The sequence below is a fragment of the Pelodiscus sinensis genome, chromosome 2, assembly GCF_052426305.1.
Source record: "Pelodiscus sinensis isolate ZL-2025 chromosome 2, ASM5242630v1, whole genome shotgun sequence".
Taxonomy (NCBI): Eukaryota; Metazoa; Chordata; order Testudines; family Trionychidae; genus Pelodiscus; species Pelodiscus sinensis.
Window position 1 is genome coordinate 138071837 of NC_143053.1, and position 23971 is coordinate 138095807.

At 42.6% G+C, this 23971-nt stretch overlaps 1 protein-coding gene and 1 long non-coding RNA gene across 2 annotated transcripts in view; one reads left to right on the top strand and one right to left on the bottom strand.

Annotated features, from left to right (window-relative positions):
• Positions 1–23215, top strand: part of ANKRD33B (ankyrin repeat domain 33B) — a 78749-nt gene extending 55534 nt beyond the window's left edge. Inside the window, exons 3-4 of the mRNA XM_025183120.3 lie at positions 8361–8501; positions 18983–23215. Of these exons, the coding sequence (XP_025038905.2) occupies positions 8361–8501; positions 18983–19833 (992 nt within the window). The 3' untranslated portion in view covers positions 19834–23215. The remainder of the gene's footprint in view (positions 1–8360; positions 8502–18982) is intronic.
• LOC112545293 (uncharacterized) lies at positions 1954–22625 on the bottom strand. The gene is made up of 3 exons (XR_003088762.3): positions 22550–22625; positions 13102–13213; positions 1954–2841 (listed from the first exon to the last, which is right to left on the bottom strand). It is a non-coding gene; the product is annotated as an uncharacterized LOC112545293 (long non-coding RNA).
• Positions 23216–23971: the final 756 nt, after the last annotated feature.

The following is a 23971-nucleotide window of genomic DNA, read 5'->3' on the forward strand; positions in this document are numbered from 1 at the left end:
CTCCAGAGGTGAGAAGCAGGAGTGAAGACAAAATGGAGGCATTCCAGGGCCCTTTATATATCCTTTTCTATGTGAAAGGAATCTCCTTGTTCCTGCTGTGGAAAAGTATATTCCAAGATGGAGTTTGGAGTCACATGGGCAAGTCACCTATCCATGCACAACTCAGTTCTTTGCAGATGGACTTCATGGCCCACATTCCAGTTTGAAGGTCTGCAGAGAAGTCCATTCATTGTAGTTGGGTGCCTCCCATGCTTCATTGTTCATTGAATGTTTCTTGATGGGCCAATCGACATGAATAGTCTTACCCAGGCATGCTGGCTAACTATTCTTTGGAGGGCAGCAAGGGAGCAGAGATAGGGACCAGGATAGCTATAACCCCATTGGGCCAGCAGGGGGCAGAGGTGGAGAAAGGCACAGCTATCTACTCTATATTTCAGAGAGTTCATACTGAACCCCTCATCCTCAGCCCCGCCCCAGAACAGTGATTTAAATGTAAAAAAACCGTATTTGAGTTAAGGAGCTGAGCAATGCCAGGTAAATCTTCTAATATTATATAACTTTACAAGCAGCATGGCTATTGGATTGCATAAACACCTCCCTTCTCCCCTGACTTAAGTGTTTGAGTTTTCATAAGTGAGTGTATCCCTCCCTCCACTGTCTCAGGCCTGTCTTCCAAACCATAGAGTCCCAAACTGAGATAACCACTCTGAGAAAGAGGGGAAGGTAGCAAGAAAATGTGAATGAAAAGAGGTTGCTTTCAAAGAAGAGCAGATACCAGGAAGTAACTGACCTATCATTTTTGAGAGCCTATGTGCATTTCCTCTTATGGGAGATTAGTGAGCAGTATCACCAAAGATGAATGGCAGACTTAAAGAGTTCTATAATTAAATACCTATTGCTGAGCTACCTGCCAAATGTAGCTTCTAAGCAGAAGGCTAGGTTTAATGAATTGTGCTTAGTGAAGGTGTAAGCCAAACTCCAAGTGCCTATTCTGCAAATTCCCTGCTTTAAATATGTCATGTAGCCATGGTCCTAGTTAGTTCATTGTGTTTCAAACTCTTAACAATAATTTATTTTCCTAACTGCAGAGTATTCCCATTTAAAATAATCTCTGGAACAAACACCCAGCCGATTGAAATAGTTTATTTTTAAAAAAGATAAGTGTAATTATTACACCAAGATCATTATTTTAATCTGAAATTATTCTTGTGTGTGCTATACAAAGTAGCAAATCCACACTATTTTGATTAGTTGTAAGAATATATAAAACAGTTCCACTTTTGGGGGTCTAAATCCAAACTGTACTATATGGAATTTCATAGTCTCAAACACATCTCTGGTGTTCAGTTGAGCATAGGAAATAGGTAGATAAGCAGGCATGTCGTGTTCATTGAAGCTGCAAGAAGGACTTGTCTATTATCTTTTTCTATTATCTTTTGTAGAAAGAAAAACTTTTTAATATGTAGTATATCATGGTTATTTTGGAATTTTGATCTGAGCATCAGGTCTATCAAAATGCTAGCAGCAGAATTGCTTTTAAAACTTCAGCTTAACAAAGATCTTTTGAGAAAGAAAAACAAATCAAAAACAGAAGTAAAGAATACCACATACAGTAAAAGAAAAGAAAAATGAATGAAAATGGAAACAGAAGGGGAAAAGGGAGAAAGACACAGTACAGTCACTTTTATTTAATAAAGATTAATACAACAATAAAGTAATAATACATGGGCCATTTATAACAGATATGGAATCAACATCAGCTTAGTACAACAACCAAGTTCAGGATTTATGTGAACAGCATCTTTCCCCTACTGATGTATTGCTGCAAAACATGGACACTACCCCATGCAAACTGAACGAAGCTAGAGGCTTCCCATAAAGTGAAATGAGTTAATCTGTAATGCAGATATTTATGGTCATTCAGGTCTGCAGACTACTGGGACCATTGTCTGCAAGTAGCACCTTATGCTTTTCGGACATGTCAGAAGGGTGTCACAAGACGTTTCAGCAAGCTTTGTTCCCGGGGTGGCTTGTAACATCTGGAATAAAACTCCACCAATCAAGAGGTGGAGGTGGTCCAGCGGCAGACCCTCTATTGCATGGGTACATCAAGTCCATTCTGATGTTGGACTCGCAGATCATCAAACTTTTGCGGTTGTGCAGCAACAAATGGTGAACAATCGCTATGGTCAACTGTCTAGCTAAGCATTCAAGAAGAAGAATACAATTAAAGACTCATCACTTCTCAGGGTCTGAATGTACAGTATTGCTGCTGCTGCTGGTTAGCAGTTGCCCTAGCCAGACATGAGTGCTAACATGTGCTGTTATCTGGTGTGAATCCTTATTTGCTCACTCTTCCAAAATATCTGCTGCATGACAGTGTGTTATATGGGCCAGCTACCTATTAATCTCTAGCAGTTATGTCATAATTGTGCAGTACAGAATTGCAAATTAGAATAATTCCTTTATGTTAATGAGGATGTAAAAACCAATCATACATAGTACTGAGAAAATTACAGAAGATGCTGAGCAGCCTCCATTCTGCTGATCTGTCAGAAAGCACTGGTTATCTTACAGGTCTTGACTCTACATTTGCAGATACAAATCAATGATTCAACGATGGTGTTTCAAATCAGATTCTTTCCCTGTTTCCTTTCTTGATATTACACACATTTTCAGGACAGTGAGCGAATGACATCATGCCTGCTTACATGCAGAAATAATAATGAGGCAGCCATAATCCAGTGGTTAGGGCCACAAACTAGAAGTCAAGAGGGTCTAAATGATGTGTTATCTTGGGGAAAGTCATTCCACCTTCCTGTCTGTCTCTGTTCCTCCCATCTGTAAAATGGAGATAAATGTAATCATCATCTTTCAGAGGAGTAGCCGATTAGTCTGTAACAGGAAAAACTTAAACAACAAATAGTCTAGTAGTACCTTAAAGGCAAAAAACATATAGATGGTATCATGCGCTTTCGTGGGCACAACCCACTTCTTCAGATGACTGGAGTATTAGAAATCCAGATCCAAGAATAAATAAGAGAAGGGGGAGTGGGGAGGAGGAAAAAAAGAGAGAAAAAAGAGGGGAAGAGAGAGAGAGACAGTGAGTAGATGGTTCAAGTAGTTACAAGAGGCTGATAAGAACAATTAGCACCTCCATTGTTGGGTTGGTTGGTTAAGTCATTAGGATGTGGAAGGTAGTGTGTGAGCCAGCCAATGTCCCTGTATCTTCCTTGTAAAGCAAATAGATTGAAATTTTTTTTTAAAGACATCATGGGGAGTCTTTGCATATAGTGAACTGAATTTGTATGCTGCTGCTGACATTATTATTTATAATTATCATAATACAGCAGTCCGAGAAGCTCCAACCAAAATTGATCCCATTGTCAAACCAAATAAAAAAGCATCCTAGCCAGGCCAGACAGAAAGTGAGTCATAGAGCATGTCTTTGAGGACACTGATATACTTCACAGAAAGTATGCTTGGCATACGTACAAGTTAAGGTATGATTTATTACTTATATTATATAGACACTTCTCTAAGTACAGCCATAATGGGTCAAACCAAAGGTCCATTTGGTCTACTATTCTGTCTTCCAGCAGTGGCCAATACCTGGCACTTCAGAAGGAATGAACAGTACAGGTTCAAGTGATCCATTTCCTGCCCTCATTTCCTACCCTAGCTTCTGACAAAACAAGAACACCATTCCTGCCCATCCTGCCTAATAGTCATTGATGGACCTAACCTCCATGAATTTATCTGGTTCTTTTTTTAACCTTGTTTTGTCTTGGTTTTCACAACATCCTCTGAGAAGGAGTTTCACAGGGGGTCACCCAACGTAGCTCTTGTGTTATGAGAAGGCGTAAAGAACACTTCCTTATTTACTTTTCCTTTCCTGTCATGATTTTATAGAGTTCTATCATATCCCCCTTTAGTTGTCTTTTTTCTAAGCTAAAAAATCCCAGTCTTTTTAATCTCTCCTTTTATGGAATGTGTTCAGTACTCCTAATAATTTCTGTTGCCCTTTTCTGAACCTTTTTTAATTCCGGTATAACTTTTTTGCCATGGGGTGACCATATCTGCATGCAATACTCAAGATGTGGGCATACCATGAATTTATGTAGAGGCAATATGATATTTTCTGTCTTATTGTCTGTCCTTTTCCTAATGATTCCCAGTGTTCTGTTAGCTTTTTTGATTGCCACTGGACATTGAACAGCTGCTTTCAGAGTACTATGTACAGTGACTCCATGAGCACTTTCTGGAGTGGGAACACTTAATTCAGACCCTATCACTTTGCATGTATAGTTGGGATTATATTTTGCCATGTGCATTACTTTGCATTTATCAGCATTGAATTCCATCTGTCGTTGTGTTGCCCATTCACCCCAACCTTAATTTTGTGTCATCTGCAAATTTTGCCATCTCACTGTTAACCCCTTTTTCCAGATCATTTACAAATAATTTGAATACTCCTGGTCCTAACACAGACCCCTAGAGCACACCACTATTTAACTCTCCATTCTCACCATTTATTCATACTTTTTTGTTTCCTGTCTTTTAAGTGGAGTGTTTCTGGCAATGTTTCTATGATCATCTAATGATCCCTCAAGCCTTTTGTTATCTTAATCACTCTGCCTCCCCCTGCTTATGACTCTCTGCCCCAAAGGCAAAGCTGGGTGTAGCACGAGCTCTGTGGCAGTAAGAGCAGTGTATGGGGCTCAGGCATACACTTTAAGGAGACCTCAAGGATGAAATTCAGGGATTCAAACTTGGGGAGGCACAGACCATCACTCCCCTACTTAAATGGTGCCTCTGCCAGTGGCTCAGCCCAATACTGAGGAGTGGCCTGGAGTGGCTGGGGTGGACAGGCCAAGGCTTCTCCCATAACTGGGAGCAGAGTGGGGCTCTTGTGTGTGGTGAATGGGAGTTCCCCAAAAGCGGGAGTTTACCCATTGCCCATGCATTTATGACTCCGTTTTATTATGAGTTTGTGTTTTGTTGCACCTGAAATTTGAGGCAAACCGCAGAGTACATGAATCTCCGTGGACTGGAATTGAAGAGGTTTGCACGAACCCCTGTGATACTGAACACCTGAGTTCCACAAAGCTCTGCTTAATTTGTTATTTAATTTTGTGTGTCTGTGTCTTTACTTGAAGTTAGATCCAGTTAGATCCCTGGGGAACTTTCACTATGATTTCCCCCACTCTCCATCTGTGTCAAATAGCCCAATCTGTAGTTATATTTTAGCAACATAAAGAAGAGAAACGTTAACAGCAATTAACATAGAAATTTGTTAAAAACTCATTTATTTGTATATAATGCTGTTGTTTAAAACATCCTCACTATTCTGATGTTCTCTAGATATCCCAGGTTGAAAAGAAATATTTCTGCTACATTGAAGCCTTCAGGCGGTGCGGAGGGATACTTACATACCAAGGCTACATCTATACTGCAGCGCTATTTACTGGAGTATCCCGAAATAGCTATTCCACGCCTTAAGAGCAAGCCCGTTATTTTGAAATAGAACAGGCTCTCTATTCCATCATCCCTGTAAACCACATTCCATGAGGAGTAAGAGACGTTTCAGAATAGTGAGTTATTTTGAAATTTGGGGCTGTGTAGACAGCGCCAAATTACAAAATAAGCTATTTTGAAATAACATCAAAATAAGATAAGCAAATTGCGTAGCTCAACTTGAGTATCTTATTTCGACCTACAGTGCAGTGCAGATGCACTCCAAGAGGAACTGAGCATTCTGGAGCCATTCCAGCAAGCCTTCTGGGCATGGAGGGTAAGTCTACACAGTAGCACGTACCTCGAAATAAACTACACAAATTGAGTAACTTATTTCAGAACAGCTTATTTCAAAATTTGCCACTGTCTACACAGCACTTATTTTGAAATAAATTGCCATTCCGCTAACTTAATCCTCGTGCAATGAGGTTTACAGGAAGTCAGAGTAAGAAGCCTGTTATTTCAAATTTATTTTGAAATAACGGGCTTCTTGTGTAGACAGTGCATGACGTTATTTCGGAATAATGGATGTTATTCCAAAATAAATCTGCTGTGTAGATCTACTCTGAGACTCCATTAGTGTTGTCTTCATTGTTCTTATTTGTGGCTTGATCCTGCTCCCACTGAAGTCAACAGGAGCTTTGCCATAGACGGCAACATGAGCAGAATTGGGGCATATGTTTGTGTTTATAGGACCCAGTTGAAAACTAATATAAATCATTGCCATTCTAATTTAGTATTTTTACACCTGGTTTGCCCTCACTTTGCCCTGAACTAAATGATGACACAAGGTGCAGGGCAACTATTCATTTGACCTTCAATTTTTCTGATTCTTGCACTGTTTAAATTCCTGTCTTAGGTTGTCTATGAAATTGCTTGAGTTTCCTGGAAGCTTCTGGTTACACAAAGGGTTGGTGGGATTTGGCAAATTTCAGAAAGGGGTAAGACTGAAAACACCTTTAACACTAGGATTACAGATATATCTAAAACCATTCAACTGGTAAAAATTTGTTTTTCCTGCCTTCCAGAAGTCTTGTAGGACTGTGTTGGTGCAAACAACTGCTGATGAAAACTGCTCCAGATGTGCTGTGGCAGATTTCTTTTTTAAAATTGCCTCTGTGTAAATTACAGTCTGCTTTAGTAACATACTTGACAGCCACACATTGCAGCATATTCAACTGGACTGCAGAGTGCGATGACAGAACATTTTTTACAGCTCACAGTAGTTAAGTTGTAATTATTGCAGCTGCCTGACAGACTGCATTATTATACAAACCATCAAACCATCATAAAATAAATGACAAGTGAAGGGAAAACTGTTCTGAATGAGTTATAATGGCACTAGATATTTGTCATCTCCTGTTAGACCAGTTATAAGGGCTTGATGTTTTAATTGGTCTTCAGGCTGTTAGTTCTGTAACACTTCTTATTTTAGCCAGCGACAGGCTTCCAGTGTTCTGCATATCCCTGCTGACACCAGCGACACAGGCACACAAGCCAAAGGAAATGAAAGGCAGTGATGGCCATTTGTGGAGAGTAAAACTTGACAGCAGAACATCAGTCATATTGATTTTACTGTGAAGCCAGTAACACAACTCCACTGGCCTATTGCTAATGAATGGCCCAGTGGCTTTCCACTGCCAGGCAGGGCAATGAGGAAAAAGAGAAAAAAAGACAGAGAGAGAGAGAGAGAGAGAGAGAGAGAGAGAGAGAGCATAAATAATCCATTTGTCTAATATCAACCCACGCAAAGTTCTATTGAGATTTTCAGTTCTGACTTCCTAGGATAACCAGAAATTATAATCACAATCCATGATTTTAGAGAAAAGGACCCAGCTGAGCTGTCTGCATATTTCTATAGCAGTATTTTGTCTGGTTCCTTGAAAATGCGTGTGTACAATTAATCACAGTTGCATCATATACCCCTTTTTCCAAAGGCGTTAGGGGTCAATATGGTTTTTCCACAAGCCCTATGTATGGGGCAGAATATCTTTGTACTGCCCCAAGAGCAGACTCTGATGCATTCTGCATTTGGGCTTCCCCCATTCCAGACTCATCCTTTGTCCCCTAGTGCAGCTGTGCTGGCCATGGCCGGGTACATTAGAGATGGTGGAACTACACAGCTCCACTCATTTCCTATCCCTTCCAACCAAGATGAATGAGGGTGGACACATAGTAACCCCACATAGGCTATTCTTCCTTCCACTGCATGGGTAATGGCACAGGCAAGTAGGTACTATGGCATGCTACTATCTGGTCCTTAGCTGTTCCCCACAAGAACCCCTAAGGTGGGTAAGTAGCAGTACTATGTACATCTGTGTTTATGTAGATGGAAACCACACCCAGTGTCAATGTCAGCTGGGATTAGAACCCAGGAATGCCAGGCTCCTATTCCTGTGCTCCAGTCAGACCACTGTAACACTAAAGAGTAAATGCTAATGTCAACAGCCTATGAAAAAGGATGTGAGAGAAGGGCACATAAGTAGGTGTGGCCAGACTTGCCTACAGGAAGCCCCCGACTTGCGACGTTATTGGTTCTGGAGGAAGCATCACAAGTTGGGGGCATCGTAACTCAAACCCACATTTATGGTAGGCGCTGTGCACCATCGTAAATGCAGACCGAGGATGTAAGTTGGGGGTTTCTGGCCCCTTCTGCGCTTACAGAAATGGTTGAAAGTGCAGGGGCTTGGAAGTCGAGTGCTGGCATCTTGGGGGCCTCCTGTATTTGATAGCTGCTAGTGGCCAAATAAAAGTTTCAAGCAGTCTGAACCTCAGAATGATTCTTAACTCTTAATATTTTTGCTGCAGTGATAACTCTTCTCTCCCGTTTTGTCCTTTTATAGGACATATCACCATTACAAACTACTTGTTGAACTATTTTCCTGGTCTTGATATTGAGAAGAGGAATGTATTTGGATACACAGCACTGATGAAATCTGCAATGCAAGGCCGAACTGAATGTGTCAGAGCCTTAATGTTGGCAGGTACATGAAATTCTTTGCTTCATCATTACTTCTTGCTGTGAATAAGATAGCAGTAAATCTATAAAAAGCCGGCCTTTCCAATATTTACTTTATTGAGAGGCATGATGGAGCTATTAATGCAAATGAAAACAGTTTCTGGATGTCTTGTAAATAGAGAAGTGAGCAGTTTTATTTATTTATTGTTGTTGTTGTTGCTGTTGTTACAATAGTACTTTACACTGCTATTGAATTTCCAGCTGAGCATCTCAAAGGAAATTACAAGCCTATGGTCTTTCAATGCCTCAGTACACCCCATTAACACAGTTTGTTTAGGCTTGCATCATCCATGAGAAGTAAATAAATATTATTATCCATATTTTTTCAGAAGGGGAAACCGAGGCATAGAAGTTTAAATGACTTGTTCAAGGTCACACTGCAAGTCTGAGACAAAATAAGGAACAAAATACAGATCCCATATGACTATGCTTTAACCAAGAGGCTATCTATCTTATAATATTAGAAGAGCAGAATACAGTCTTTTTTTCTTTTTAATCTTGATAAAATGTGGGGTCAGATACATTGCTACAAAATTGGGCTTAGGTCCACTGTAAAGATTTCAAAAACCTGGGATGATTTCTTACTCTATTAGAAAACCCACTAGTTTTGATGAGATACTGAGTAAGTTTCATTACAAACATTTCACACAGCTCAAATATTATGAATATGATACAGTATTAAAATATGATGTGATAACTATGTTTACATCCAGAATTACAAAGCTACTTACTGTTAAATAATAAGACACAGTAAGCTGTGCATGGTAATTAGATATAATTCCCTCTTAGGGTATGGCTACACAGCAAAGAAAATCCCACAGCTGGCCTTAGAAGCTAACTTGGACTTGCAGGGCCAGAGGGCTGTTTAATTGCCATGAAAACTTCCAGGCTTGGGATTGAACTCAGGCTCTGGGATCCTCTGACCCCACAGGGGTCTGGAGGCTTACACAGCAGTGAAACAGCTGCATAGCCTGAGCCCTGCAAACCTGAGTCTACAGCCAGCACATGTAGGGTACGTCTAGACTACAAGCCTCTTTCGAAAGAAATTGTCTAGACAGCCATGTGACTTTCGAAAAAGCGATGCGCTTTTTCAAAAGAGAGCACCCAGGCAATCTGGACACTCTCTTTCGAAAAAGCCCTGTTGGCCTTCAAGAACACCTTTTCTCAAAAGAGCTCTTTCGAAAAAAGGCATTCTTCCTCGTAAAATGAGGTTTACTGCTGTTGAAAAAAACTGCTGCATTCTTTCAAATTAATTTCGAAAGAACATAACGGCAGTCTAGACACAGATGATGTTTTTTTTAAAAAAGGCTACTTTTTTGGGAAAAAAAACCTGTAGTCTAGACATAGCCGTAGACTGTGTAAACATATTCATTGGCAGTGTTGCTCTGTCATTATACAGTGGATCACTTGAAAAACTAAATAAAATGAAAGCCCTGCATCCCTTGTGCATCTGAGTACATATAGCCTAGTGTCATTAAACAACATGTATAGAATGGCTGCCATGTTCTTTTGTGAAGGCTTGGGCTCTACAGTGTATATTTCAGAGAAGGGGGAAGCACTTTGCTTGATGCTCGTATTATACTGCCATCAACTGATGAATAAAAGAAAATATATTGTTATAGCTACTTAATTACAAATTGCAAATTTGGAATTATTACATTTGGCATGGATTTTGAAGTATGATTTATTTATTACAAGACTTATTTAATTTGTTCATTTGCTGTTATTATTATGGTCTGGCAGCACTACAATAGTTAAGGTTGCAGTGGCATCTGTTTAAAGGTGGACCTTTCTAAATTCTATACAATCGGCGTGCTTAGTCAGAAAAATACTTTCTCTCAAACATAAAATGGTCAGTATTTTATAGCAGAAACCCTCTCTGCGATTTCTCTTCCTGGCTCTGCCACCAATTCCACCCTCTAACCATTCAGAAATGTGACCAGAAATACCATTCTCATGTTATATAGTTGGCCTTCACTCCTGTTATGGCAAGTGAACAATGGGGAGAGGGAATAACAACAATAGAAATATTTGTGTGCCAGGGAGTGAACATTGCAAAGAGTGTGTGTGTTGTATGTAAAGGGAACTGGTAAGCATCAGCCTTACTGGCATACTTATCTGGGTAACTGGTTACGAGCAGCCTGGGCGGGCCAGAGTAGCCCCCCACTCATGGCACGGTGCAGCAGGCCCAGCCTGGCCCAAGCAGCCCCCGCCTAGACACAGTGGGCTCAGCCCAGCCAGTCCAGAGCAGCCCATAGCACAGCAGCCCGGCCAGGCTGGAGCAGCCTTCCCCCACTTATTTGATTCCGAATAACCAATTAAACATAATGTTTAACCATTTAACTTTTTAAACAGGATTTTACATCCCTACTCAATATGCAAGTCACAGGACAAGATGTGTACAACTGTCCAAATTACCACTAACTTCTACTAAAACCACACGTTTTCCGGTTAAATCTACAAAATTCAGTGACAAAGAACTATTAACACAGAGTTAAGCTGGCTTGGCTAGATGTTGTTATGCCCATGTCCTTTCAGCAGTGCCCCAATACACCCCACTAGCACAAATACCTTTATTCTGCCAGTCTCACTTTGCTGAAAGTACAAGCCATTCTCTTCTTGTTACAGCCCTGACACTTTCACCCACCAGGGTTCCAGCTAACATTATTGAAGGCCATGAAGTTTGCACACGCCACTTTCCCTCTACACTCTCTGGGTATGTCTACACTACCCCGCTAGTTCGAACTAGCGGGGGTAATGTAGTCATCCGCAGTTGCAAATGAAGCCCGGGATTTGAATTTCCCAGGCTTCATTTGCATGAAGCCGGCCGGCGCCATTTTTAAATGCCGGCTAGTTCGAATCCCGTGCCGCGCGGCTACACGCGGCACGGACTAGCTAGTTCGGATTAGGCTTCTAATCCGAACTAGCTGTGCACCTCGTTCCACAAGGCATACAGCTAGAAGCCTAATCCGAACTAGCTACTCCGTGCCGCGTGTAGCCGCGCGGCATGGGGTTCAAACCAGCTGGCATTTAAAAATGGCGCTGGCTGGCTTCATGCAAATGAAGCCCAGGAAATTCAAATCCCGGGCTTCATTTGCAACTGAGGATGACTACATTACCCCCGCTAGTTCGAACTAGCGGGGTAGTGTAGACATACCCTCCGAGTAATGCCTCTGGGTGTCTAAACTCACTCTGGATCTTGGCACTATACAGTTTAAGTCCTGGTATGCAGTCACACACTTAGCCAGCTCCCCAAAAAAGAACATAACACATATACTATTTAAGAACCACTTCACACCTTTTATAGCCCTTTACCCACAGGGTAAACTGTCAAGTATTTTGGAGCAGAAACCCTCTCTGTGATTTCCCTTCCTGGCCCTGCCACCAACTCCATCCCCTAACCATTCAGAACCGTGACCAGAAACAACATTATATAGTTGGCCTTCACTCCTGGAACGGCATGTGAGCCAGGTTGGATGGGGGAAGAGGAATAACCACAACAGAAATATTTGTATGTCTGCATTTGAGCTGTGAGGTGTGATTCACAGCTCATGTAGACCTCACACTAATGTGCTATAAACATCTGTGTAGAAGGGGTTGCATGGGCAGTGGCTTGGGCTAGCTGCCCAAGTCCACATGGCCCCTCTGGGTACACACTGGATGGCCAGCCTATGCCACTGCTCATGCTACCCTGACTATATCGATATGTTTAACATGCTAGCTTGAGCAGAGGTATCATGGGTACATCTATGCCAGTGTTTCTCAAAGTCATCTGCAGACCCACTCTGAGAAAACTGCTGCCGGGCTGCCCCGGTTTGTTTAGTTACCAGCTCCACCACCACAGAGCCATTTGCAGCCAGGAGGAATAACGGGAAACAGCGTGACCTAGTCTGTGCCACTTCCCACAGCTCCCTTGCATAGAAACAGTGAACCACGGCCCATGGGAGCTGCGCGGCTCCATGGCTGTGGAGCCGGTAAGCAAACAAACCAGAATGTCCCGGTAGCAGCTTTCTCAGAGTGGGTTTGTGGACCATTTTGAGAAACACTGATCTATGTGGACTTGGAATCACACTCCCATCTCAAATACAGGTGTTCCATATGTCCCATTGTCTGGAGTGGCTCAAGAGTGTGAGTGCCAATTTCAGGGCAGACTGTCAGAAAACAGGGCAGATCCCCACCAAAACTGGGGCTGTCAGATTTCACCAAGCCAGTAACAAATGTTGCTGGATCACTATCACAGGCTGCTTACGAAGTCACAGACTCCATGACCATGACCCTTAGGCTCTCCTTGACCCTTAGGCTCTTCAGTCTATCTTGACACCCAGGTAAGTTGGACTTAAAATAAATTGTCACTTATACAAGACATCACAGACTATTCAGGTCACTTCCAGTCCCAAGAAACCGTCACTTACCCCAGGTCAATTGGTACTCTAGATCTACACCCAAGACAACACATGTAGCCAGTCCTGTAATGAACTATCTAAAGGTTTATTAACTAGGAAAACAAAATGAGAGATATTTACAGACTAAAGCAAGAAAACATATACATGTAAATGAGTTATTACCTATAGCATGAGAGTTATAGTGTTGTAGTAATTTGCCAGTTCAAAGTGTCTTTCAGGGTATACCAGGAGATAATCTCTGGAGATCTTTGGCTTCAGTGTGTTTCTTCTAGCCCTGTCAGAGTTCAAACAACAAAGAGATGGAAAATGTTCCTGTGATTCATTAAGTCAGATAAAGCATAGTTGGGTTATCTACCATGTTGTTAATGTTGAAAATGTGCAGTATGTTAGGAATAAACTCGAGTTATTAAGTTAGTAGGGATACAAGAGTGCAGGGGAAAGCTAATGATTTGCTACTTCAACTTGGCATTTCCATATTCTCCATCAATAGATTTTTTAAGAGTAGTTTTAAAGTAGCTTATGTTAAAGGAGCATTGACGTTTTCAAATATTTGAAAGCCAGGAAGTGTTAAGGTCTTCCTCTGAACCTCCCACCCCATATACCCTTAAATTATTGAAATGCATTTACAATATTAGTTTCAGCATTGTGAGGTTTTTAGATGGGCAATTTCATCTGTGCTCAGACATAGTGCATTGTAAATCCTGTAGCTTGCTAGTCATACTGAATAGTACGCAAGTAAGTCGTCAGAAAACAAATATAAGCAATTTTGTGATGGCATTCTTCAAAGCCATGGATTCCATGATTTTCCATTGTTTGCTTTATTATCATTATAACTTTTCCTTTCCTCTCTGCCCCAAAGAACTAAAATGATATTATTGCTTCAGAGGACGTTGCAGGTGTGGTGAAATACTCTCTATGGGCATCTGCCAACCAGCACCTGCAGCCGTCTCCCTCTATATAAGGCCAAGATGCCTTCCCTTAATCTCAACTGAGCAGCAAGAAATCATTCCACATGCCTTGGACCCTGCTCCCTCTTAAAGGATTCTGAGACAGCAAACCTTATAATGAGGATAAAATCAAAGCACTATGGATTAGTTTTTGCAGTAAAACACGACCAGAAGGTGTTTACTATGCACATGTCTTGGTGACTTCTTTAGAGTATTATTACTTGTGACACCGACAATGTAAGAGCTCAGTACTGGAGACTAACCACGTTTCCAACATGCTGTAGTGATGGGTATAACCATTGCAGGGGGGAAACTGTAGAGGAAAATGTGGTGATTGATTGGAGCCTGATTTTCAGAGAGACTGTTCTTTCTAAAAGTCAGGATGTTCAGGTTGGAAACCAAAATTCGGAGGCAACCACAGTCATTAGTCACTTTGGACAGTCTTGGCCATAAAGTTTAATCTTTAAAAATGTGAATGTACTTCTAGGAATGCAAAATTAATATTAAAGCAGGTTAATTACTATTCTGAAGTTACTTTGATTGGGCTGCCACACTGCCAGGGTCACAAACGATATTGCTTTTCAGCAAGACAACCACCTCCAGCAGAAGACAGTACAGAAGTGCCAATTGTGATTAGCACTCATTTACACCAAAGTCACTACAGTGAAATCATTGGACCGGCTGTGGATTTACACTAGTATAACTGAAAGCAGAATCTGGACCTTAAATAATATACTAAGAAAGCATTGCCTGGCTGAGACCTTCAGAATTGATCTGACTAGAGTTCTATTTACACTAGTACTCTCATCTTGCTAAAGTGAGCAAAATGGGTGCAGTTTTCCTTGAGGATGCCATTTAATTAAAGTTCTGATGCTACTTTATTTAGTGGGGATGATATTTTTTAAAAGAGATGAATATTTAACCAGAGTTTTAGGTCCTACTTCTTATTAACAGACTTGCATACACTGAGAAGAAACACATAGGGTTTGGGGGGAGGGGTTTCTGTCACTAATCAGATAGGATAAAGGAGCAATGCAGGAAATGTGAAACTTACAACTGGATTTTAATAAAACAACTTCATAGTACGTTGGCCATTTTTTATTTAGGAGTCTGAAATTCTGATTAATTGGAACTCTGATGCTTTGGCGGCCTAGCAGAAACACAGCAGCAGTGATGTTAATTTGGTGGATAATAATCTCATGAGACATGAAACCTCATTAATTGACTAGAATATTAATATCCCAAAGTGCCACATCTACTCAGATTAGTTGCTTGAAAAACAGGATTTGGGGCATGATTTAATCTCAGGAAAATGAGGACTAAGGGCACTACACACATTTTCTAAAAGGGTATGTCTACACTACCACCCTAGGTCGAACTAGGGTGGTTAATGTAGTCATACGAACTTGCAAATGAAGCCCGGGATTTGAATTTCCCGAGCTTCATTTGCATGTTGCTGGGCGCCGCCATTTTTAAATGTCCGCTAGTGCGGACTCCGTGCCTGCGGCTACACGCGGCACGAACTAGATAGTTCGGATTAGGCTTCCTATTCGTGGAACGAGGCGTACAGATAGTTCGGAATAGGAAGCCTAATCCGAACTATCTAGTTCGTGCCGCGTATAGCCGCGGGCACGGAGTCCGCACTAGCCGGCATTTAAAAATGGCGCCGGCCGGCTTTATGCAAATGAAGCCCGGGAAATTCAAATCCTGGGCTTCATTTGCAAGTTCGTCTGACTACATTAACCACCCTAGTTCGAACTAGGATGGTAGTGTAGACATACCCACAGAGACTTGTTAGGTGTGCTTTAAATCTGAACAAAAAATAGTTCAATAAACTATCTGAACCTTTGAAAGGGGGCTTGAATACTCATGTCTGACCCAACAGGTAAAGGCCGTAGAAATTCTGTTGAATGAGGAATTTGTTAAGCAATGTTTCTGGATTTACAAATTAAGTCTGTAGCATCTTTAAGAAGATTTGGTGTCACACAAGATTGCATGAGCTGAGACATAAAATAAGCATGGGGTATGCTGCTAAAAGATTAGAATCTCTGTATTTGGTAGGTTTCTTTTGTGAGACATAATTCCCAAAAGAGCTGGGAATGTGTCAATTTGTATTGAAATAACCTGAAATCAAAGAAGAGGCAGCAAGAATAGTGAGCTCAATGGACCCTTGTAAATGGTCTTTGATTTGTTTGGACAAATGTATCTGAATAAGAAGAAACACAGTTTATATTCTGTGGCTTAGAAATAGCCCTTCCATAATTCTACATCTAGAACTGGGGCAAGCAAAATACGTCCTGCAGCCCAATGGGAGCCTCAGCCAGGCGCCTTGTCTGCCCCACCCCCAACCTCCACTCAGAAAAGCTGGCTGCAGGGCTAGGTGCATCTCTGAAAGCTGTGAGCCTAGGACCAGGAGAAGAGAGGCTTTGCTTGCTTCTCCCATTCTCAGCACAATCTTGAAGCTCCCCTGCCCCAGGTCATAATCCCCTTCTTCACTCAAACTTCCTCCCAAACCCCACACCCTCCCTGATCCCTTACCCCAAGCTCCCTTCTGCACCCCACCTCCATCCCAGACCCAGAATCTCCTCCATTAATATCATGAAAGAGTGCAGTCCTTGACAACTTACCAAATTCTTGGTCTTGCCCACCCCGATCTAGAGTATATCTGGAGGCAAACATGCTTGGCTTTATGTTGCCTGTGTGCAAACAAATCCAAGTGAAGATGGCCTCATAAATTGGTTAACAAATTTCATCATACATCAGAATAGCCTCCTCCCCTAGCATGGGGTCTTGCTGGACCATCTGCCCTGGACTTGCTATTGTTTTGGTTTTGTGTGTGTGTGTGGTTGTAGGACGTGTGTGCATGAGGGATTGTCCACCAGCAAACTTGCCCTGAATACCCAGGGTCAGTTTAAACACATTAAGGATTCTCAGGGCGTGGGGAGAGGGCTATCCAATGTAATAAATAATTACTCCGTGCTGATTAGGCTTCAACTGGAGTGTTGTGCACCACATTTCTGGAAAGATGTAGACAAATTGGAGAAGGTCCAGAGAAGAACAACAAAAATGATTTAAGATCTAGAAAACATGACCTATGAGGGAATACTGAAAGAAATGGTGTCAAGTATCAGAGGGGTAGCCGTGTTAGTCTGGATCTGCAAAAGTGACAAGGAGTCCTGTAGCACCTTAGGGTATGTCTACACTACCCCGCTAGTTCAAACTAGCGGGGGTAATGTAGTCATCCGCAGTTGCAAATGAAGCCCGGGATTTGAATTTCCCGGGCTTCATTTGCATGAAGCCGGCCGGCACCATTTTTAAATGCCGGCTAGTTCGAACCCCGTGCCGCGCGGCTACAAGTGGCACGGAGTAGCTAGTTCGGATTAGGCTTCTAATCCGAACTAGCTGTACTCCTCGTGGAAGCTTAATCCGAACTAGCTACTCCGTGCTGCGTGTAGCCGTGCGGCACGGGGTTCGAACTAGCCAGCATTTAAAAATGGCGCCAGCCGGCTTCATGCAAATGAAGCCCGGAAAATTCAAATCCCGGGCTTCATTTGCAACTGCGGATGACTATAATACCCCCGCTAGTTCGAACTAGCGGGGTAGTGTAGACATACCCATATAGACTAACAGATGTATTGGAGCATAAGCTTTTGTGGGCAAAAAGTGCATCTGACGAAGTGGGTCTTTGCCCACGAAAGCTTATGTTCCAATAAATCTGTTAGTCTATAAGGTGCTATAGGACTCCTTGTTGCTTTTGAACCAGGGGCAGCTAGATTAAGGGGACAGGCCGAGAAGGGAAAAGGTGAAGGAACAGGAGACTGCTGTAGGGGAAGAGAATAGGAGGGGTCCAAAGACAGGCTGATGGAGAGGTGAAGAGCAGACCCATGCCAAAGATCTTGGCCTCCAGGCTGTCATATTCTTGTTGACCTCTTTACAGCTTTTGATATTAACCAGATTCTTCTTGAAATCCTGTCCGCTGTTAGCTTTTGCAATGCTGTCTTTCCCCTGCTTCCACTCCTGTTTCTCTGGCTGCCTCTGCAGTGTCTCATTTGGGACTCCTCTTCTCCCTTCCCTCTCCCTCTCTCAGTGGGGTCTCACAGAGTTCCAATTTGGCTCCCCTCCCCTTCTTTCCCTGTACCTGGTCACTGATGATCTTCTCTGGAAGTGCAGCTCTATTACCTATCTATTGTAACCTGTCTCCTTGCATCCTAACCCCATCTTGGCCTGTCTTTCTGACGTTTCCTTCTGGGGCTGGCCACCAGCTGAAACAACATGGCTAAAAGTGAACTTCTAGTCTATCACCCAAGTCCTTCCTTCTCCCCTCTTTATCTGTCACAGTGGGTGGCACCACCACCCTCTCATGTCACTTAGCATACATCTGCATATGCTCCCATGGCACAGCTGCACCTCCATTGCTGAACTATAGACATTTTATGACAGAAACAGAAGGGGTCTTCTGTTGCTGCCTGTCTGATTATTCAATAGCTTCAGAGGGGTAGCCGAATTAGTCTGTAACTCGAAAAACGTAACAAACAACAAATAGTCTGGTAGCACTTTAAAGACTAACAAAACATGTAGATGGTATCATGAGCTTTCATGGGCAAAACCCATTTCTTCAGATGACCGGAGTATAATGAGTCCAGATCCAAGGATAAATATTTTCATTGTTCAATTGTCACTGGTCCATGTAGAGGCTAACCGACTGCTACTGCTCCATTAACTTGATGTGCAGATGTCTGTGCTGTGGATCTAAAGGTTTCAATCCTAATTGCGATCCAGGTGGGGGCCAGCATGTTCCGTATGATGGAATTCAGGTTGTGTGGTGCTTTTGTTTTATTTTTAGTGTTCTGTTTAAAAAATAGGAATTTATATTCAAATAAACAGCATTAAAAACAGCAAGGTTGCAAAGTCAAACACTAAAAACTCAGGAAATTCCCGAATTAATGTTCTTCTCTGTGTGCGCACATTAAAATACTTTGCATAATCACATGCTATTTTTCTCTTTGGGAGCTGGGCTTCGTTCAGCTTACTTTATGGCAGTAGGAGTTGAGGTGTGCATATACTCAATCTATGCAAATGTTTTTCCTTTCCTTTAGGGGCAGATGTTCACGCGACTGATCCAAACCGTGGAATGACACCACGGGAATGGGCTTTTTACACGGGCAGAACAGAAGCAGCCTTTCTCATGCAGAGGCTGATGGACAGGCCGTGTGCTGAGCAGTTCTGTGACCAGTATACGTTAGAATGGCCAAAGATGAAGGAACTTGTTGCCAAGGCCGCAGAGCCAAAAAGCTGTTGGCAGAGGATCTTGGAGGGTGTGAGGTCGGCAATGTCATTCAGGAATTCCTGTGGCCCTGAAGAAGATGGGGTCCTTGACCACATGGTTAGGATGACTACAAGTTTAAGCAGCCCCTTTATTGCCATATCGTGCAGGACTGTGTGCCCGGGGAGCCCACCGGGTGTGGGGAAACGCAGACTGGCTGTGCAGGAAATCCTTAGGAAGCAGAGAGCCCAGGAAATCAGATCTCAGGACAAAGACCATGTTAACAGTTATGAGAAATTATTTCAGAACTCCAGAGTCATGTTGATCCCCAAAAAGAAAGACCGGCGGGCTAGTCTGCAGCCCTTCAGCCTCACGGTAGCTCACATGAACACTGTGGTCACAAGGAAAGCAAGCCTCCTGCCACTGCACCTACTGAGAAGGAGCAGCGTGAGGCCAGGATTTGTCATCCCCAAAGTCCGTGTCAACAAAGCTCCTCCACCCACCTACCAACCAGAGAAAGTGAGGAGGAAGAGCAGTGCCAAAGATGGCACTTATCTGCAGATTCCCAAATGGAGATACAAAGAGCTGAAGGAGGAGCGGAAAAAGGCAGAGGAACAAGAGAAGAGGAAAGCAACAGAGGCTCAGAAACTGAGGCGGGGGTCTCCGCAGAACAACAGGACTTGATCCAGTGGGGGGATGATGTCAGATTGTGCACATCAAAAGGGCTTCTAAACTGAATAATGGCCTTGTGGTGCTGAAAAAACACATAGGCTGTCACTGGCTGTATCTGGAGAAGTGTGAGGCTATCTTGAGGGTGAAGTGAAAAAATAATGCTTTGTTTGCCCACTGACAGAAAACGGTGGTGGTGTTTTTTCCCTGTCCAAGATTAACAGCCAAGAAACAGCTATCACTGCCTATAGGCATGAAAGGATCGTGTTTTGTGGTAATTTTATACTGGATAAAATTAAGGGCTTCTGCTTTTGATACTGGTCACTCTCCCTTCCTCTTCTGTAGGACCATATGAATTGCAATGCATTGTAATAATAATGAAAACCACTGGGAGTTTTAAGTAGGCCACAATCTCGGTACAGTAGGAGGAGGGTAATGAATCCTGAGCTATATATAATGCAGATCATTTTGAATATAGTAAGAACTTTATGATTAACATTTTAATTATGAAAACCAGAGTTTAAGACATCAAAGGTATCAAACATGTACTGTCTGAATGAATGTGATTCTTAACACTTGGTTTTATTATTTGAAGATAAAAAAATGGCAGTATATCCAATATATACATTGTCTCAGCAGCTAAGGTGATCAGATCCCCACTTGATGTAAATCAATATGGCTCCATAAACTTCAATGGAGCTACACCTTTTTACATCAGCTGCAGATTTGCTACAATTTTGTATTATTATGGTCAACTTTAAGATTTGCTTCCTCACTTACAGATTTTCCTTCACTTGCTATTGGTTTTCTTCTCTTTAGACTCAGGGAATGTGCTACACCATCTTGTATCATTGCAATTACCTACAAAATCATCAGATGTTTGAAAGGTGTGTTCACTAAATCTAAGTTTGCCTCTTGGGGATGGTCTAGCACAGTGGTCTCCAACCTTTTTACACCCAAGATCACTTTTTAAGTCTCAGAACAGGTGAAGATCTACTGCCCCGCCCCTTCCTTGAAGCCCCGCCTACATTACATGAGGAAATCTAATGTAAATGCACTGCGCAGGTGCACAGTTCAGAGAGGGCTCAAGAGCTACTCTTGGAGCCCCTGAGATCTACCGGTAGATCGTGATCTACGGGTTGGTGACCACGGGTCTAACATATAGACAAGAAGGAACAGATAGTCTCTTCAATAATGAAATTGTCTTCTCCTATCTTCAAGAAGTATATCAAGGACAGTGAGTGCCTCTTGGGGGTATGGGACAGCTCACTCCCCAGATTTTGGAAATCCTGGGCATCTGACATAGTGCATCTGGGGTACCAAATGGGAGTGCTGTGTCTACCAACTCTACCCCTCTACATGGAAAGCCATTTCTTAATATCAAAGTCACAGCAGGAATGACCCAAGCTGTTTTTAAACTGGCAAATGAGGAGCAATGTGTTAGGCATATTGTTCCACATCCTTCCTGGATACCATAAAACTAATCAAGTATGTTGCATATTGTGGCTTTACCAGCATCAAAGCCCTATGACTTGCAGAATAATTCCCTAAGTCCCAAATATAAGCCTAGCTGTAAAGTTAGAATGTGAGTAGCATTTACGGACACAGAAATGCATTCATTCCTGTATGCACATATAGCCTTTTTTTGATATTCAGAATTGGCATAATTTGACAAAGTTTATTTAAATGCATATTACAACTAATTTGGTTCTAGCAAGAATAGAAAACACTTGCAAGCCTAGGAATTTTCTTTAGAATTTTTCTTTTAAAGCAAGTTAGCTGACAAACTTCGGTAAGGGCTCTGGGCTGGCTACTTGCAATGGAAAGGTTGTGTTAATAGTAGTATTCAAAAGAAAACAGTGAGGCATGCAATAAATACTATGTCTGTGCTTTTATATTTCCTCCTATTTTAAAAGCACGGCACTGCTCTCTGTTCCTTTCACTTGTGTCACCCAGCATTCAAGACTAGATAGAACTCAAATGAGGATATCACTGAAAATGTTAATGCACTGGTAACCCTATTCCACTATGCTCTGCAGTAGTCTCACTTATAGCCTTCCTCAATAAAGCTCAGTTCCCAAAGGTACTAAGATTGTGACTCTCTAGAATCTTGCTCACATCTTCCCAACAGTAATATATTGAACAAAGACAGAAAACAAGCTATTGCTGCTCTCAGGTTTTCACATACAAGTGACTTTAAAGGCTAATAGAATTTAAAAGGCCTCAGTAACTTCAGAGTCACTCAGGATATTGCAGCTCTCTAAAATATTCCTGTCATGGCTCCTTCCCCACTCTGGCACGATGAATGTACCCCAAAACCTTATCTACCAGGCTTCTGTATAACACTTCCCCCAAAAATCTTAAAACCCTAGATCTTAGGGATAGAATCTCTACTGCCACCACCCAAGTATTGATGTGAAAAAAAATCAGGGGAGAGATTACTTGGGAAATCTCAGCCCTAAAGTACAAAGCAGGACACCACCATTAACCAATACCAGGTTAATAAAAAGAAAAGAGAAAACTTTTATTATCACCACAATAGTCCTGTTGCAAGCATAATGATTAGATGGAAAAGTAACAAAATATACTTCTGAAGAAACTCCATGGGCCTAGAACTTAGTTACAAAGAAAAACCAAAACATCTTTTAAAAAGTGCACAGGCAGCAGATCCCATGCCCAAACCATAAAACAATAAAATCTAACGGATTTATCTAAACTTTACCCGACTTACAGAGAGTGAAGAAAGAGTCTTTTCTTGGAGGGAGACATAGTTTCTGTCCCCCTCAATAGCTGGAGAGAACTGCCCAGGACAAAGGAGAGGGGAAAACCAAAAATTCCTTTGTCCCAGTTTGAAATTCCTACCTACCTTCCTATTGGCCACTCCACCTGGGTAGGTAAGGGACATAGTTAACCCCTTAGTCCCCGGGTTGCTGGCTAACCCTCATGATCATGACAATTCCTCACACAGCTCTGCTGGTGGGACTCTCTCCCTTAGTCTCCTGCATCACACTCTGTCCACTTCTTTTGCATCCAGTTGAGAGAATGGTTTCTTGGGAAGCTTTTGGCACTTGGGGCCAGCCAGATGTTGCTTAACTGCCTCAAACAGGCAGTAGGGGTACTGCCCCCCAGCCAGAGTGCAATCCGTTCTGCAGCTCCCAGGGCACAAAACTGCTGTGCTGCCCCACTCTTGTACCATGCTTCGCAGCAGCTGGCCCTGCTGGCTAATGCAGAGCAGTGGAGAATCCTGGCCACAGCACAATGGGACCCACTGCCAGGGCTGGCAACAGACTTCCCAGGCCCTGGGCAACGTGAAGGAGGGATCAATTCTGTGCCTCCAGAAGGTGAGGAGCCTGGGGCAGAAGGAGCTAGCCTCCCTAAGCCAGCCATTCAGCACCACCCAGACTGTGCTGCATGAGGCTCTGGCAATGATTTAAAGGGCCTGGGGCTCTGCCTGCTGTGGGTAGTGGCAGTGGCAACTGGAGCCCCAGGCCCTTTTAAATCCCTGGATCCCATGGCAACTGCCCTCTTTGCCCCATCTTCCCATCAGCAGCCCTGCCCACTGCCTCTGCTGTGGCAGAGAACACCACTGGGGGGTGCTCACAACGAGCAGTCCCTAAATGCACTTATGGCTGGCTACTTCACAAGATGCAAAGAAAGAAAAGGTCACTTGTGACCTCTCTCTGCCCCATTTATCACACAGATTGGCCACACTCTGATCAGACTCTCAGCAGCGTTTGTCTACACTTGCTCAACAAAACTTTTGTCATTCACGGGTGCTTACACTTCTAGCAACAGCCCTGTGAGTGAACGCTGGTTGTTGCATTTCTGCTGACAAAATATTTCCACCCTCTACAAGGGGGTTTCATTTTGCCAGCAGCAGAGTGCTCCTGCTGACAAAGCAGCATTCACACTCCTGCTTGTCACAGCAAAACTCTGTCTTTCATGGGGGGTGGTGCTTAAGCATCCGTGAACAACAAAAGTTTTGTGGAGCAAGTGCAAGTTTAGACACAGCCTAAGATACCTCAGCTCTATGACGTCACAGAGGATTTCAGCCCAGAAGGCTGGCAGTCATGCTTATTTCAGTTCCAGCGCAGACTTCACTGTTTAATGGAAGCAGAAACAGAGACAGGCTATCATGTGGGCATAATGTAAG